This window comes from Gopherus evgoodei, chromosome 4, assembly GCF_007399415.2.
Source record: "Gopherus evgoodei ecotype Sinaloan lineage chromosome 4, rGopEvg1_v1.p, whole genome shotgun sequence".
Lineage (NCBI taxonomy): Eukaryota > Metazoa > Chordata > Testudines > Testudinidae > Gopherus > Gopherus evgoodei.
The window spans coordinates 57,446,068-57,460,848 of record NC_044325.1 but is presented as its reverse complement, the minus strand read 5'-3'; the positions used below and the strand labels follow the sequence as shown (position 1 = coordinate 57,460,848).

Here is a 14,781-nt window from a genome sequence, read left to right as displayed (position 1 = left end):
CTTTAAACTTCTCCGCAGGAGGTAAGGGCCTTTCCCGACTGTGGCTGTTGAATATGAATGAAACAAACCAGCCTTCTTACTTTCAGCACCATTCAAAACAGTGGACAGTCTTTGATAAGTGTAAATAGGGTTGTCCTGGAGTTTGCAGGAATTAAAGATTAATCTTTAATTAAAGATTATGTCATGTGATGAAACTCCAGGCATATGTCCAAGCAAAACTGGCAGCCTTAACTGTAAGAGAGATAAGGTGGGTGTGGTAATAGCTTTTATTAGACCAACTTCTGCTGGTGCCAGAGACAACCCCAGGTACTGCACGGCAGCCAATAATAACTAGATAGAGCCAGGAGTGTCAGGGGAAAGAGGTTCCGGTAAGCAGGGTGATCACACAGTGCAGGAGCTGACAGCTCCGGGGTGACTCATCCTGATGTCACGCACTGGAACGGCTCCCAGCAGCGGACCCGCTGCGAACACCCCCGGGATCAGCCCTGGCCTCCCTGCAGCGCCTCCCGCCTGCCCTCGCATAGGCGGCCAGCGCGGTGCCTGCATTTCTGCCCTCGCCGCCCCGCGCTGCTTGCCACCGCTGCCCGAGCGGCAGGGGCAGGGCGCGGGCCGGGCACAGGGAGAGCGGCGCGCGCCGCCCCGCACAGCAAGCGCTTTGGTTCAGGCAGCCACGGGGCTGACCTGGGCGGATCTGGCCGGGCGGTCGGCGCAAGCGTGTAGAACGGCGCATGTATCGGGAAGGAGGGCGTCCGCTGCAGCCTGAAGTAGCGCCCGTGTGTCTTAGCCCCACCCCCTCCCTTAGTGTCAGCCCAGCCCGGGGGGGTGCGAGCAGCATGAGAGTAGTGGCCTTAATCAGGTAACGTGGCTGTGGGGGGCTGCCCTGCTGCACAGACTGAGCCACACCTCGTGCCCTTGGGGGGTGTTGCCGAGCCCATAGCAGGGACTGGGCAGCCTTGCCCTCGGGACCTTCCTGCTTGTGCATTTCTTGCTTTCCTTCCTCCCCCAAACGCAGCGAGGAGTTTTAAACAGCTCTGTCTCTTGCAGCTTGGTCTGCCTCAGCTGGCTGCATCTCAGTGCCGGGTGTCTAATTCATGCCTAGTAGGAGGCCTTGCACAACTGCCTGGCTCTGCCCTTGGGTGTTGAACATCCTGTCACACTTAAATCAATAAATAAAGGCCCACCGTGCCATCATCACTCTCTCCTGCGACTTGTAATGTGCTCTTTGTTGTCAGTGGCTGCCCTCTGCCCCAGAGCTGCATTTTGGGGGTGCCTTGTAATTATGTGTAACATGCTTTGGGAGGAGACACTGTATATATGTGGGCTGCTGCTATTTTTTTCTGCCTAGTCTCGTTTTCAGTTGAGTTTCAGGCTATTTTTTTCCCTTTCCAAGTATTTTCCTTTTAGGATCAGTTTTGCAAATGTGTGTTTCAGTGAGACATTTAATCTCATCATTTTAAAAAAGCTCACTCATTTCTGTAGTCACACTGAGCTTGACATAGCCCTCTGTCTTGGGGACTGTTTCTCCTACCTTTCTGCTGCTTCATTTTCTGCAATTCTTATACTTTAAATAGGTTTTAATATTTTTAGACATGTATTTAAATTATTTTTTCATTGATGATTACAGCTAGATTATTTTATTGAGAAATGATAATACACTGATGGTTCATGTAAGCCAGGAAGGTTACTCAGGAACTTGTGCTTGTGTATTGGATGAACTCTGTGATATTTTTATTTTTAGATGCCAACCCATTGCTTTTTTGTTTTTTTTTACACTAAGGTACAGATTCTTTATTGACTTTCCTTGTGCAGAGTCCTGCTAGCTGAATGAAGCCTGTTAAAATTTGAGTTTGGCCATGGGGGGTCAGTTGCAGGATCATGGTTTAAAATTATCCCAAAAGAAAATGTTATACAATAAAAGGGACTTGTTTTTTGTTGTGAAAAATTGTCCTTTTTTCATCCAGATTGTTTTTAATAACAGATTAATGCAGCCAATTTCCACACTTTCTCCTCCCAACTTGTGGAAAATGCAAGATTTCAAGTTCTAGAAGTACTTATTTTGATAATTGGTTATGCAGTGGAATGTGTTAAAGGGCAGCATGAAATAAAATCTTAAAAACAGGTTTGTAACATGACTGATATTTTTATGGACAGTTTTACTAGGATGGATTTAGCTTAAGAAAAAGTTTTAAGAAGAGTTTTTTGTTTTAAAGGGACGTCAAATTCTGATTTTTTTAACCTACCCACTGCAAGTAACGTAAAAGATAAGAGAGAGAAATATTCTCTATTAAAAAAAATCTTTTGTACTTTTGATAGGCAGGAGTAGTATTTGAATCAATTTTAACTAATTTTTTTTATATTGACAATTTCAAGTTGACACTACCTTCTTAGAAAGAGAGTGATTGAATAAACTTCAAAGTGTAACTTGTACTAAATCAGAAACCATCAGGCATTTTAAAGCCAGTGAACTGTCCAAAATAAGTTTTCCTGCCATCCCCCCAATCTTTAATTAGTCTAGATTTTTTTTTTCTGCGTGAACAGCAACATGCAGGAATATGAAGGACATCCTTTTCAGATGTTTTGGATAGTCGTCGAAGTAATCTTTACATTTCCGTTTTTTTCTCTTTCATATTCTCCTTGTCTGTAAGTCTGCCTATCATCATGCTTGTGGCCAAAATTTGTCCTAACTGTGGCTGTGCCTCTGTTGAAATTGTTAAGAGTCTCATATCTATTGCAGTTCCTTCTTTTATTACATTCCCAAAACTCTAAATGTCAGGGTACCCAGAATGCCGCAACTAGACATCCGTCTTGCTCCAGGAACTCAGACCATCTGACTACCATTTCTGACCTCCTCTTATTTTCCATATCTCAATGAAACTCAAATCTCAAACTGTGGCTCTAGAGCAGTGATACTCAGACGGAGTCTCACTAGCTGCAAATGGCTCTTTAATGTGTTTCCTACAGCTTTTTGCAGCACATGATATTAAAACACTATGATTTAATTATTAACCAATCAGGATGCTTTTGCTACTTATTAACCAATTAAGTTATCAACTTGTACTAAGTTATTAACTTATTTACTGTGAGAATTATATATAAAATATATATATAAAATATATATATATATATGTATGTGTGTATATAAAAAATACTAAATATTTTCCCTGTCATATTTGTTTAAATATGAGTATTTAGTACAGTACTAAATGAAACAATGAATTCACACTATTGTGGCTCTTTTGGGTAATGTTAATAACTAATTTGGGTCCCAAACCACTGATGTTTGAGTATCACTGCTCTAGAGCCACATACAGCTTTTTGAGGGGGGCCCCATTTGGTGAAATCCCTGGGTTTGATGGCTCTCCCCTTTGAAGCTTTGTGGGTAGCATTAAAAAAACGGACAGAAGTTGTAGTAATCCTGTCTCTCCCTGCAACTAGTCAGGAATTTAGGGTGTAAAGGCGAGGAAGAGAAAGAAAGAAAATAAAAACTCTGACCGTGTTCCATCAGCTAGTAGGACAAAGAAAGAGAGAGAGAGAGATGAAAAATGCTTCTTTCTCTCGCAGAGGCTAGAAAGCAATAGAAGGAGACAGGAAATATTTTGACAAATGGAGTCCCTAAGAGTCACAGAACTATCATGGAGTTCTGGCCTCAGGTGATTATCATCATGCAGTGGCATACAAAAAAATCTCAACAATGTAATGCTAGGACACCAATTCATGAATATTTGGTGTTTCTGTTGACTCTGTGGGGCTCTCCAGCTATCAGTATTAAGTATTAGTGGAGGGCTGAGTATTGTTGGACCCACATGTGCTCTCATTCATGATTTCACAGACTGTTTTCCCTCTCATTTGTGATTGTTTTCACGTCAGTGGCAGCTGCAAAAATTGCTGTTGTGTAGGAGTGATAATAAGAAGGACTTTTATGTACAATTTAGCTGTCTTTGAGATGTTTTGCCCTCTTGGAAAAAAGTTTATTGCACTTTCTGTTTTGGCTCTTTATTTCATCCCCCATGCCTCTTTCATCTGTTATTTTTCTTTTCTCTGGAAATGAGGAGAGCCAGTTCCAGGGAACCATTCAGCCCAAGGGTACAGACCATCAGCAAGTAGTCCATAAACAACAAACTGGGACCCTGGGCCTAAAATCATGTCAAAGTACATCCTTTTAAAAATCTATATTCTTTTCAAGCAATTTTTGAAATTAGCAGATATTTTATTTTTGAGCATTTTTTATTTTAATATTGGAATGGTGTGATAATGTTTAAGAACTTTGGTAAATTAGCCAATGTGCTTTATTTTGTTGTTTACAAGAAAAATTAGAATGAAATTGTTTCTCATAAAACATGCCAGATTGTGGAAGCCACCACTGAATTTCCCAGTGTATGTCACAGATACAATACAGACAGTAGCAATGCAAGTTTTCTTTAGATTTGTCCCAGCAACATGCCTCAACCCTGTTTCTGTGGTACCTCTGAGGTCTGAGTGTAATTCAGTTACCATCTCTATTAATTTCATGGTCCTTCTCTTGAGAATGCTAGCAAGGGCAATATCAAGACTGGTGACTTTCAGTTTCTGAGTTTACATCCACAATTTTGCTGGTACAAATAATTGTGGGTACATTTTATAGTGCTTAGACATATAGCTTCCTGATTATACTCATAAATTGTGTAGTTGGATATGTAAAGGCTACACAATTCATGTATAATTGTTTTTGGCTGCAGTTATATTTAGGGACAAAATCGGGGCTAAGTTGCAGCCCTTAGTTTTGAGAAAGAAGTCTCTGTAAGGGTAAGGTTCTCTGTCCCATTACTGTTTCTTGATCCATCCAGTCTTTTTTCCAATCTCATTGGTTACTAAATGAACAGTAACTAAGTTAACTATACCAAGCATGTTTTGTCAAAATAACAGAGATAGGGCTTTAGATTACATTGTCTGTTGGCTGTTTAGAAGAAATTTGACATCATGGTTATTTTGAAAAGTGATTGAGCCTCAAACTAGAAACTTGCTGAAAACCTGTTCATTAACAGATTTGTGTTAAATTTTAACAGCAATGAAATCAGAGAGAACAGTTGATCATCGAATCATAGGACTGGAAGGGACCTTGAGAAGTCTTCTGGTCCAGTCCCCTGAACTCAGGGCCGGCTCCAGGCACTAGCATCCAAAGCAGGTGCTTGGGGCAGCAATCTGCAAGGGGCGGCAGTCCGTGTGTTTTTGCCCCCAAGCAGCGCACCCAATTGCCACCGCGGAGGGTGGGGGCAGTCCGTGTGCGGTTAGGGTGGCACACGCATTTCCGCGGCAGCAATTTGACATAATCTTCTATGTTCAGCTGTCCATGTGGAGACAGCTGAAGACAGAAGCTGACGCCAAATTGCCGCTGCCGCGGAAATGCACGTGCCGCCCTAACAGCACACGGACTGCCCCTGCCCTCCACGGTGGCAATTTGGCGTGCTGCTTGGGGTGGCGAAAACAGTAGAACTGGCCCTGCCTGAACTCCAGGCAGGACTTAGTATTATCTAGACCAGTGGTTCTCAGACTTTTTTTCCATGGACCACTAAAAATTGCTGAGGGTCTCGACAGACCGCTTGATGATCTTTCTAAATGTTGTTTGTACTGTTAGCTGTTGTAAATACTTTGGATAAAAGCGCAATATAATAAAAACTTAATTAACATTTTTGTTCTACGAATAAAAGCACACAACTCATATTTTAATATCAGTAGTCTTACCTTTCCAGTGCAATGGATGTGCCTCTCCGCTGCCACAGCAGCCTCTGAGCTGGGGCTGGAAAGAAGGGCCATCTTTCCCCAGCAACCGTAGCCCTAGAGCTGGGGAAAGTCACTTCTTTCTCTGTCCGCTGCAGCCCTGCACTTCCCAAATTTGCCCCACCCTCTCTTCTCACCCCACTATATATATACCCCACTGCCTCCCTCCCCCGTTGGGGCTGTGAATTCTGTGCTTTGGCTCTTAGAGAAGTGAAGCACAGACTTTCCCCTCTGGTTGTGGTGCAGTGTCTATCAATTTGAAGATGGACATTTGAAGTATAGTATTCTATAGATCAGATAGTTTTTGTTTTATTATTACTACTTAACATTTGTTTAAGATTTGATTATGTGTAACTGAAATAGGAGTTTTGTGCAAAAGACAGCCTCTTCTCCAAAGAGCTTCCATACAATATACGTTTTTCTCTCTCTGCCATCAAATTAGGAATTTCACATAAACTTTATGGATTTTATATCTAACTGAACTCTTCAGCATTTTATAAATACTTTCTATTCTTACAAAGATTTTGTATGGTACAGTCTTAGATGTTTGTTACTGTTATAATTCTCTTTAATTCTTCTTATTTGAAAACTTTGTTCTGTGGCCCTGCATTATAATTTTGAAGTAACCAGGTAAAAGTTAAAAAAGGGCGACAATGCCTAGTAGTGACCTGGTTTAATTGTCCGATAATTTCATTTTTTTTCTAATTCCAGTGGTGGAAAGGACAGCTGTTACAATATGATGCAGTGTGTTGCTGCTGGGCATCAGATTGTTGCTCTAGCCAACTTAAGGCCTGCTGAAAACACAGGTAAGAATGTCTTATTGCTTGTAGGAAACTTTCCGAAATAGGAAACAGCTGAGGCGCAGCTGTGTCTGAATTAAACCCTGCTATTTTTTTTTGTACATATGGCAGATATCCTAGATGTCTTTACAGAGAAAGGTGAAGAAGGGGAGAGACAATTTAGAGAATTTGTTAAAGCCACTTGTAAAGCAGCAAGCGAGAAAACAATACAAGAAAATGAAAAATGATAAGAGAAAGGAATCTGCAGTTTAAAAGGAGGAAAATGCATAAATACTTTCTTGTACTGTAGTAAGGGGAGAATGCATGGGTACAGTAATGAAGGTAGTGCAAAGTGAGTGAGGCTTAGCATCAATCTTAAATTAAGATGAACAGGAAGGTTTTAAGGTGATATTTGAAAAGGAGGTGACTTCTGTACCAGTGGGAGGGGAATGAGGCGCCACAAATGTCACCTTCACCGTCTGAACTGTGGAGGTTTGTGAGGGAAACTGAGGAGGAGGTGTGCCTTCTGGGAGGAGGAGTTCATGTGTGAATCATTGGTAGAGGTGGTGAATATAAAATCAGTAGGCTGGGGCAATAAGAGTAGGCAATTAATAGGTTAGAGCACTTTATTCCTTTGGTACCCAGGACAAAACTCTTGAATCTTATTGAAATATGTTTGTTATAAAACTAATGTATCCACATCAGAAATGTAGAATATTGTCATTTAAATCATAAAATGACCTCTTTACGTGTATCTGGTAGGAAATGCAATGGAAAGTTAATAGAGATACCCCAGGCAGCAGTAGGGCCTTCCCCATTCATTTTATTTTATCTTGTACCACTGTTGCCTGGAGACCCTCAAGTAATAAAGTAACTGCACATTCAGAACTAAGTGGCAGCTTAAAATGGACCCTGTCTGTTCGTTTCAGGCATCACATTTTATATAAATTTAAAAATACTCTGTTTTTCTTGTAAAATCAACTTCTCCTGTCCTGGTTACTTTGTTAAGACTACAGAACCCCCTAGACCATTTTGATCAAATACCTGCTTCTCTTATTATTGGAAGTCACCATGTACATTCTAAAAATCATTACACACTATAGTAAAGTCAAGTACACTTATTTATAATGATCAGTTTTAGCATATTATAGTTACCTCACAACTTGTTTCACGGCTTGTTTCCGTGATACAGGGACCTCTCCTTTCAAACTCCTTCCATGTGGGCTCAGAGGCCTGCCCTCACAGAGAAGTGCTGAAGTTAGGGGAAGTTCCAGGACTACTTAGGGTGGTCTTAAAATAAAGTGAACTCTATCAATTTTTACCAGTGAATTGTAGCTTTGAGCAATAATTATTGTTCTTTATTATTGATCAATTGAAAAATGATCAATAATGATCACAATTGTTGGATAAGTCCTGAGATACATAAAATGTGAATTGTAAGGTTTGTGGTTTAATTATTATAATCTACATGAGCTACCTTTTTTGTTATCGATTAGCTGCCAACCAGTCGGTAAGAACGTTTAGTGAAATTTGTCTCTTAATTAAAGCAGCAGCAGCAATAAGTTTGGTGAATTCTACCCTAAGTTTTTAAAAGGAAAGAAGATTAAAAAGCCCTGGATGCAGCAACAAAGATTTCCATTTCTTTACAATGTATTAAACAATATAAAATTACTGCTGAAATCCTCTATTTTTCCATTTATACTGAAATAAGATGCTGTGAGTATCATGTTGTCAGTACTAAATGTATTAATGGCTAAGTTTCAGGAAGTTTTGACAGCCTATGTCTAAGCACCAGAGTAAGTGCTGTAGTGTGTTCTATGTATATTGCACTAAGTATGCTGGAAATCAGGTAAAAACTATTGGTCTGTGCCTCTGGGATTGTGTTCCTCTTGCATAGCAAAGCAAAGTTACCATTGGCTTCACTTGGTTCTGGGTTGGATCCATAGTGGGGGATTTGTGGAGGAAGCACTGGAAATGGTAGGGGAGAAGTGAAGTGGACACCTCCATTGAGAAGTAGGCAGTTGCATGAGACACATAGTTATATGTAAATATAAGAGGGGAGAAATTCTTTTTTTTTAATTCCATGTTTGTAGAGATGCCATCACAGATGTGTGTGTCAATGAACTAAGGAATAGTCAGATTTAAGTACTCTTGTTGCTTTTAAAGTATTATGATTTTCTATAAATGCTGAATGATGTACTTAGTCTCTATTTAATTGTTGCAGAAGGGACAGATGAGCTGGACAGCTACATGTATCAGACAGTAGGACATCATGCCATAGACCTGTATGCTGAAGCAATGGATTTGCCTCTCTATCGTCACACCATAAAGGGTACCAGTGTGGACACTGGAAGAGTATATACCAAGTGTGAAGGAGATGAGGTCGAAGATCTTTATCAGCTTTTGAAACTTGTTAAGGTATGTTGCATAACTCACTCCACTTGGAAAGTTTTGAAAACTTTAAAAAAATATTTATACTCTTGTGTAATATTTGTTTTCTTGTCTGTTGTTCTTCCTTACAGTATAAACTTATGAGAAATGGGGGTTTACTATCTTAATCTGTTAAGATAGACCATACTGATTATCTCTCATTTTAAACCAAAACCCTTGATCATATACAATAAATAGGTGCCCATAATAATAAACAATTGTATGCAAAAGTATTCAGAAAGTATTATATGTAAAGAGAATTATTTATCATGAGAATATGATGTAAAGTTCTCTGAGGTTTATGCAACTGATGTAATATTTTGCTTGTTTTCCACTGGTTCTCATAGATTTTGTGTGAATTTTGTTTATTAGTGTACAGGAAATGTATGCGTTTGCTTTTTCATGGACTTATGTATTATAAAATAAAACCCAAAGTGCTAGAATATTATTCATACTGCATTTCATACTTGAAGTATTCCCAAGTACTTTACAATTATGATTTTGATATTGATAGTGCAGTGACTATGTTTAAATACCATTATATACTTAGCAATAGCTTTACCCAATCTTTTTAGCAGTAAAATCGTTCTTTCAATAAAAATGGATATATTGGCTAAGACACTGAAATTTATTCAACTGTTTTTCAAAAAATGTAATGTGATCTTTATTACCTGGAGTTTGATTCAAATCCCATTGAAATCAATAGAAAGACATCCATTGGTTCCAATGGAATTTGGATCACAGAGAGGAAAGAAGCAACTTTGAATGACAGAGTTGAAGTTTCTTCATTGTCCTGAATGTCTTTCAGCAGATTATGTTTGAATTTTCCAGAATACATAATCATATTTTTGTAAATGTCAGAAGGCAGTATTAATTGTGAAAGTTGTTACTAAAATGAAATGATTAATTTGAATATTTACAGTCCTAGAAAAACTTCCTTAAGTTGCCTAAAAGATAATTCTGATCGTCTATTTAAGTATTCAATACCTGTCCAATTATAATTTTATTTCATCAGATTTATAATTGATAAACTTGAAAGCGTCATGCTTAAATGGCTTGATCATTATTTTATATTAAAATTGTATGAATAATTTGGTTCTAAGATGAATGTTATAGAGATCAGAAACTATTACTAGGGCAAGGTGACTAAACCCATTATATTATATATATATATATTATGTTATATTTTCTCAAAGCTCTTTTAATCAGTGGCAAAACTCTCATAGGCTTCAGCGAGGCTAGAATTTTGCCCATGGTATCCATTAGTCTGGAGTGCAAGATTCTTGATGTTTCTTCTAAATCTTTTGGAGAAATAGGGCATTCGAGGCTGTGCAACCAGTCCAGAGAGAGCAAAGAAGTTTTTTTTTTAAATTTTTTTAACATGGTGTTTATAGGAGGCAGGACAGTAATTTGAGGAAACATGCTGCAGCACTTTTACTTTTTTTTTTGAAAATGACAGCATTGGAGAAGGGAAGTACAGATATGCTATCTGTTGGAAGCTTTGTGATAACAGCTTTCTAAGGCTGGGAAAGATAATAAATTACTGATCAATTTAATTAAAAATGGGGAGATTAGTGGCAATTAAGATGAAATTTCCCTTTCGATCCATGCTGTCTTTGGAGAAATGGATGCTTTGCCATTATCTTTATAGTAACAGTCAGTTATGACATAAATTAATGCTAATGTTAAATCTTGACAACTTCTGCTTTGGAAGTTCGTACACGATAATTATAACTATAGTTGAAAGAGATATTATCAAGTTGTCTGGAACTAAATATCTGCTTCTTTCTTGTGTGGAAATATGAATTCCAGTATGGGATATTTTACAGACATAAATATTGGAAATACATTGCCTTTATAGTAGATGGGTAACCATCTCCTTACAGTCAAACCCATATATGAAATTCTGGTGTAAAAGTTGCAATGGGGTTTTTGAATACTCTAATGAATAATTGAGTAATTATAGGGAAGAAAAGGAATCTAGAAGAGCTATCATTCTTTATGTTGGTATTTACTAGTTTTTAGAAAAAATGGAACTGGAATTTTTTTTACCTTTTGAGTGTTAATGGCAAAATTAAAATCATTTGATCGATTTTTATTTTAAGCATTTACTTATGGCAGTATGCAGTTTTGTAGCTTTAATGTGCAAGTCTTTGACCACAATAGCTTTTTTTCTAAATGATTCAAATTTTCTTTAGATTGTGTTACAATATATTTTTTTTTAAAGAGAGCTCAATTTGTTGCCTGTTGAAAGTAGGAAAAAAAGAGAATTGATGAAGGTTTTTAATAATTCAGACTTTTATTAAAAGTCTTAAGTTGAAATAATTTGAAAGCAGTGGCCAAAATAGCATTACTCTTTTTTTATGTAATGCTTTGGATCTGAGGATGCAGGAAAGGGTCTGTCTAGAATAAAACCACATAATATGTCTAGCATTTAGTTTGTAACGTATGCTTATATTACAAGTGCTTGTTTAATAATAAATTAAAACAAATCACACCGAAAAAAACTTATATGAATTGAAAAGTATTAAATATTTTTAAAAACAGTTTTATAAAAACAAGATTTTTTAAAAATGTAAATATTACCCTGCAGTGTTTGAAAGCCCACCATAGCATTTTGTGCTAGTGTATAAGACTGAGAGAGTGAAAATGACTGCAGACAAATGTGAAACTGACCATTCTGATATCGTGTTCCACCCTGTGTGTGAAATGTATGACTAAATTAGATTTTTTTTAAAAATAGTCTAATGTGTTAGTAGGGGATAAAGATTGTCTAGGGTTACTATTTATATCCCTATATGTTACACATAGGACTGGAAGGGACTGCTTAAGTCACTGATCAGAGGGGTAGCCGTGTTAGTCTGGATCTGTAAAAGCAGCAAAGAATCCTATGGCACCTTATAGACTAACAGACTAAACTGTTAGTCTATAAGGTGCCACAGGATTCTTTGCTGCTTTTAAGTCACTGAGGCCATCAATACAAGTAGGTTGTATGGTATGTATTGATGGCCTCAGTGACTACTCCTGAGGGCATTCTGCGTCAAAAAATTAAAAATTCTGTACCAAAAGAAAATAAAATTCTGCGCACAATATTTTAAAATTCTGCAAGTGTTGTTTGTCAATAAATAAATGCAGAGGCTCTAGCATGGCAGTGGGGAGCACAGGCCACTGACTGCATAAAGGTGGGAGATCACCTTGCAGCCCCCTCACCCACAGGACCTGGACTCAGCAGTGAGGCTGCACCCAACCCTGATATAGTGCATGGCCTGGGCTTGCCCCAGAAACACCCTGAGGCCTGCCCCTCTGCGCCAGGTGCACCAAGTATGGGTCAGGCAGACTCAACCAGGCAGGATTCAAGTGTGGAGGAGCTCAGTGTGGGGGGATCCAGATGTGAGGTGAGTGGATTCTGGGTGCAGGCAGCTAAGTGCGGGGTCTAGGTGTGGGAGAATCTGGATCTATGACATGTGGGTCCTGTGGCTAAAACCTATGTCTAGGTGGTAGGTACAGTGGACCCGTAGACAGTACAGCAGAATGCAGATTACTTTGTTGGTGCTCCATACTAGGCTGTTGGGTGTTGGTGGAGGATTCTGCTCTCTACCAATCACCTGAGTAGGTCTCCTTACTCATACTCTTCCAAGGAAACCAGAACTTGGCCCTTAGTTGATAAGGTTTGTTGACAGTTAACCTTTACAGAGGTCTTCAGGTTCATTCTGTGCTTTTGATATATATATGTGTATATGTGTCTGTGTATATATAATGTATGTTATAGATCTTGTTCTTAATAGGCATTTTTTCTTCGAAATATTGGCTTATCCTTTACCATAATAAAATCTTCTGACATGATTATTCTTGAGTTTCTGGAAAGTTTATCCCAAATATTTATAATTCTGTTTATAATTTAAAGAAATTTATATGAACCCATTTATGAAGTATGATTACAACAATTCCATCGTCTCATGCATATTTCCAAAGTTATTTTGAGTTCAGTGCGAGTTCTGTGTGTGGAGGGCTTTGCAAGGTTAGAGTCTTAAAGATTATCAAGAAGAAAAAACACATTTGAGAAAAACAGGTAGGGTGGACTTGAGGACTGCAGGATAATTGCAGTATCTTTTACTGATCATCAGCTGAAAAATAAATATTGCAACTAGATCAATATAAAAATGTGTAGACAAAAATATTTTAATTATTAAAGTCTTTGCATGCTGTACCATATCATGCCATTAATTTTATCAGGGGGATGGGGGGAGGAGGACAGCAGAGTGGAATTCTGCTTTAAAAATGGTGAGATGACATGGATCAGCAATCTTATTTGCTGGCAACTAAAACCCACAAAAGCCCCAGCCAGAAACATTTGCTTTTTTAGTGGCAGCAGTAGAAAGCAGTATAATGAGTTTTAAACCTATTTTTTTAAAATTAATTTTCAAGCTCAGGGGTATATGGTCTTGGAATGGAAAAGGACTGATACTTATTCAAAGACAGTGTCAAAGTTAGAATCAGGACTCACAATTTGTCAGACTACTCTGTTTATTAGCGCAGCGCTCCGCCAATAACATTCAGAATATGTGAGTGGCCATGCAAGGCCCAAACAGTCTTATTTATACAGATAAAAGAGCGGGAATTTAGACAAAGGGACAAAGAAATCAAAACAGTAAAATTCACCTGGGGCACAGCATGCATATCCTATTTTCTTACTAACTGTTATCGATCTAAGGTTAATGCTTCACCAATTGCCCTTAAACGGTGCAATTGTTCTATGTTAATGTCTGTATTCCTGACACCTGGTTGCAACATTCCAACAACTTGGCTTAAAGGTACAGACAACATTTCTTTAATCCTTTCTATTCTTACTATATAATTCATTCTACTTTCACAATCCCTCCTTTTGGTCAGGCGTATGCCATGACCAACCCTTACTGAGTTCCACAAATTAACCATTCCTTATCTCTTAGTTCATCAGCGATATTCAAAATCATCATATTAGCACTCTGTTTTGGGGCAGCCATCTGGGTGACACAATTCTGGATACAACAGGAGATTAACTGAAAGCATACAAAAATCACTAAGATTCCAAACAGGCTAGTTAGGGCTCCCTGAAACAACCAGTTTCCTATGCCAGAGAAATTGAGCAGATTACTTAGCCACTTCCATAAAGAACTCAGCTCTTCATGAGGAAGATATGCGATTTGTTCTAAGTGGCTAGCGTGATCTATTACCTCATTGGTATTGTCAGGTATAAACACACAACATTCTTTTCCAATGAGAGCACAGGTCCCTCCTTTGGCCACCAGCACTATGTCTAATGCTTGACGGTTTTGGAGGGCAACCTGTCTGATCACCCCTGTTTCTTTGGCCAGGGTTTTTAAACTTTCTCCAGTTTCATTTGCCATTATTTCAACCACTGCTTGTAACCTTAGGAGTCTTTTTGCGTGGTGCATTACTCCCCCAAGTGGGACAAAGGAACTGCCAGTAGCCTCTTCCCAGGTGTCATTACTGTTCCATATTGTGTTAAATGGACAAGGTCCTCCAGTGAGGTCTGGGGAATTGAGTGGGATAGCCAGGACAGGAACACCAGTTTGAGAGTGGGCTGGGATGTGGCTGCAGACCCAGCATTTAGAAATAATAAGGGTCTGAGCTATCCACACTTGCTGCTGGATAAAAGAATTGTCATTGTGGACTCCCCAGACCTTAAGACACCAGCAGCCGAAGAACAGGCACCACCAGAGGCGCATGTTGGAGGCAGGGCCCTTCTGGTTCTGACAACCTCAACTGAGGGAACTGCAGTTATAGTTTTATGTCCACCAGGCAGCAGGCACTAGGC

General features: G+C 38.8%; 1 protein-coding gene across 7 annotated transcripts in view; it reads left to right on the top strand.

Annotated features, from left to right (window-relative positions):
- The first annotated feature begins 281 nt into the window (after window positions 1-281).
- The window catches only part of DPH6 (diphthamine biosynthesis 6), a 382,018-nt gene continuing 367,518 nt past the window's right edge, over window positions 282-14,781 (top strand). For 5 of the 7 annotated variants that reach the window (XM_030559370.1, XM_030559371.1, XM_030559377.1 and 2 more), the window contains exons 1-3: window positions 709-856; window positions 6,466-6,560; window positions 8,758-8,951. In XM_030559370.1, the coding sequence (XP_030415230.1) occupies window positions 729-856; window positions 6,466-6,560; window positions 8,758-8,951 (417 nt within the window). In that variant the 5' untranslated portion in view covers window positions 709-728. Of the gene's footprint in view, window positions 369-708; window positions 857-6,465; window positions 6,561-8,757; window positions 8,952-14,781 lie in introns of those variants that run through there. The other 2 variants (XM_030559373.1, XM_030559372.1) reach the window with 2 other exon arrangements.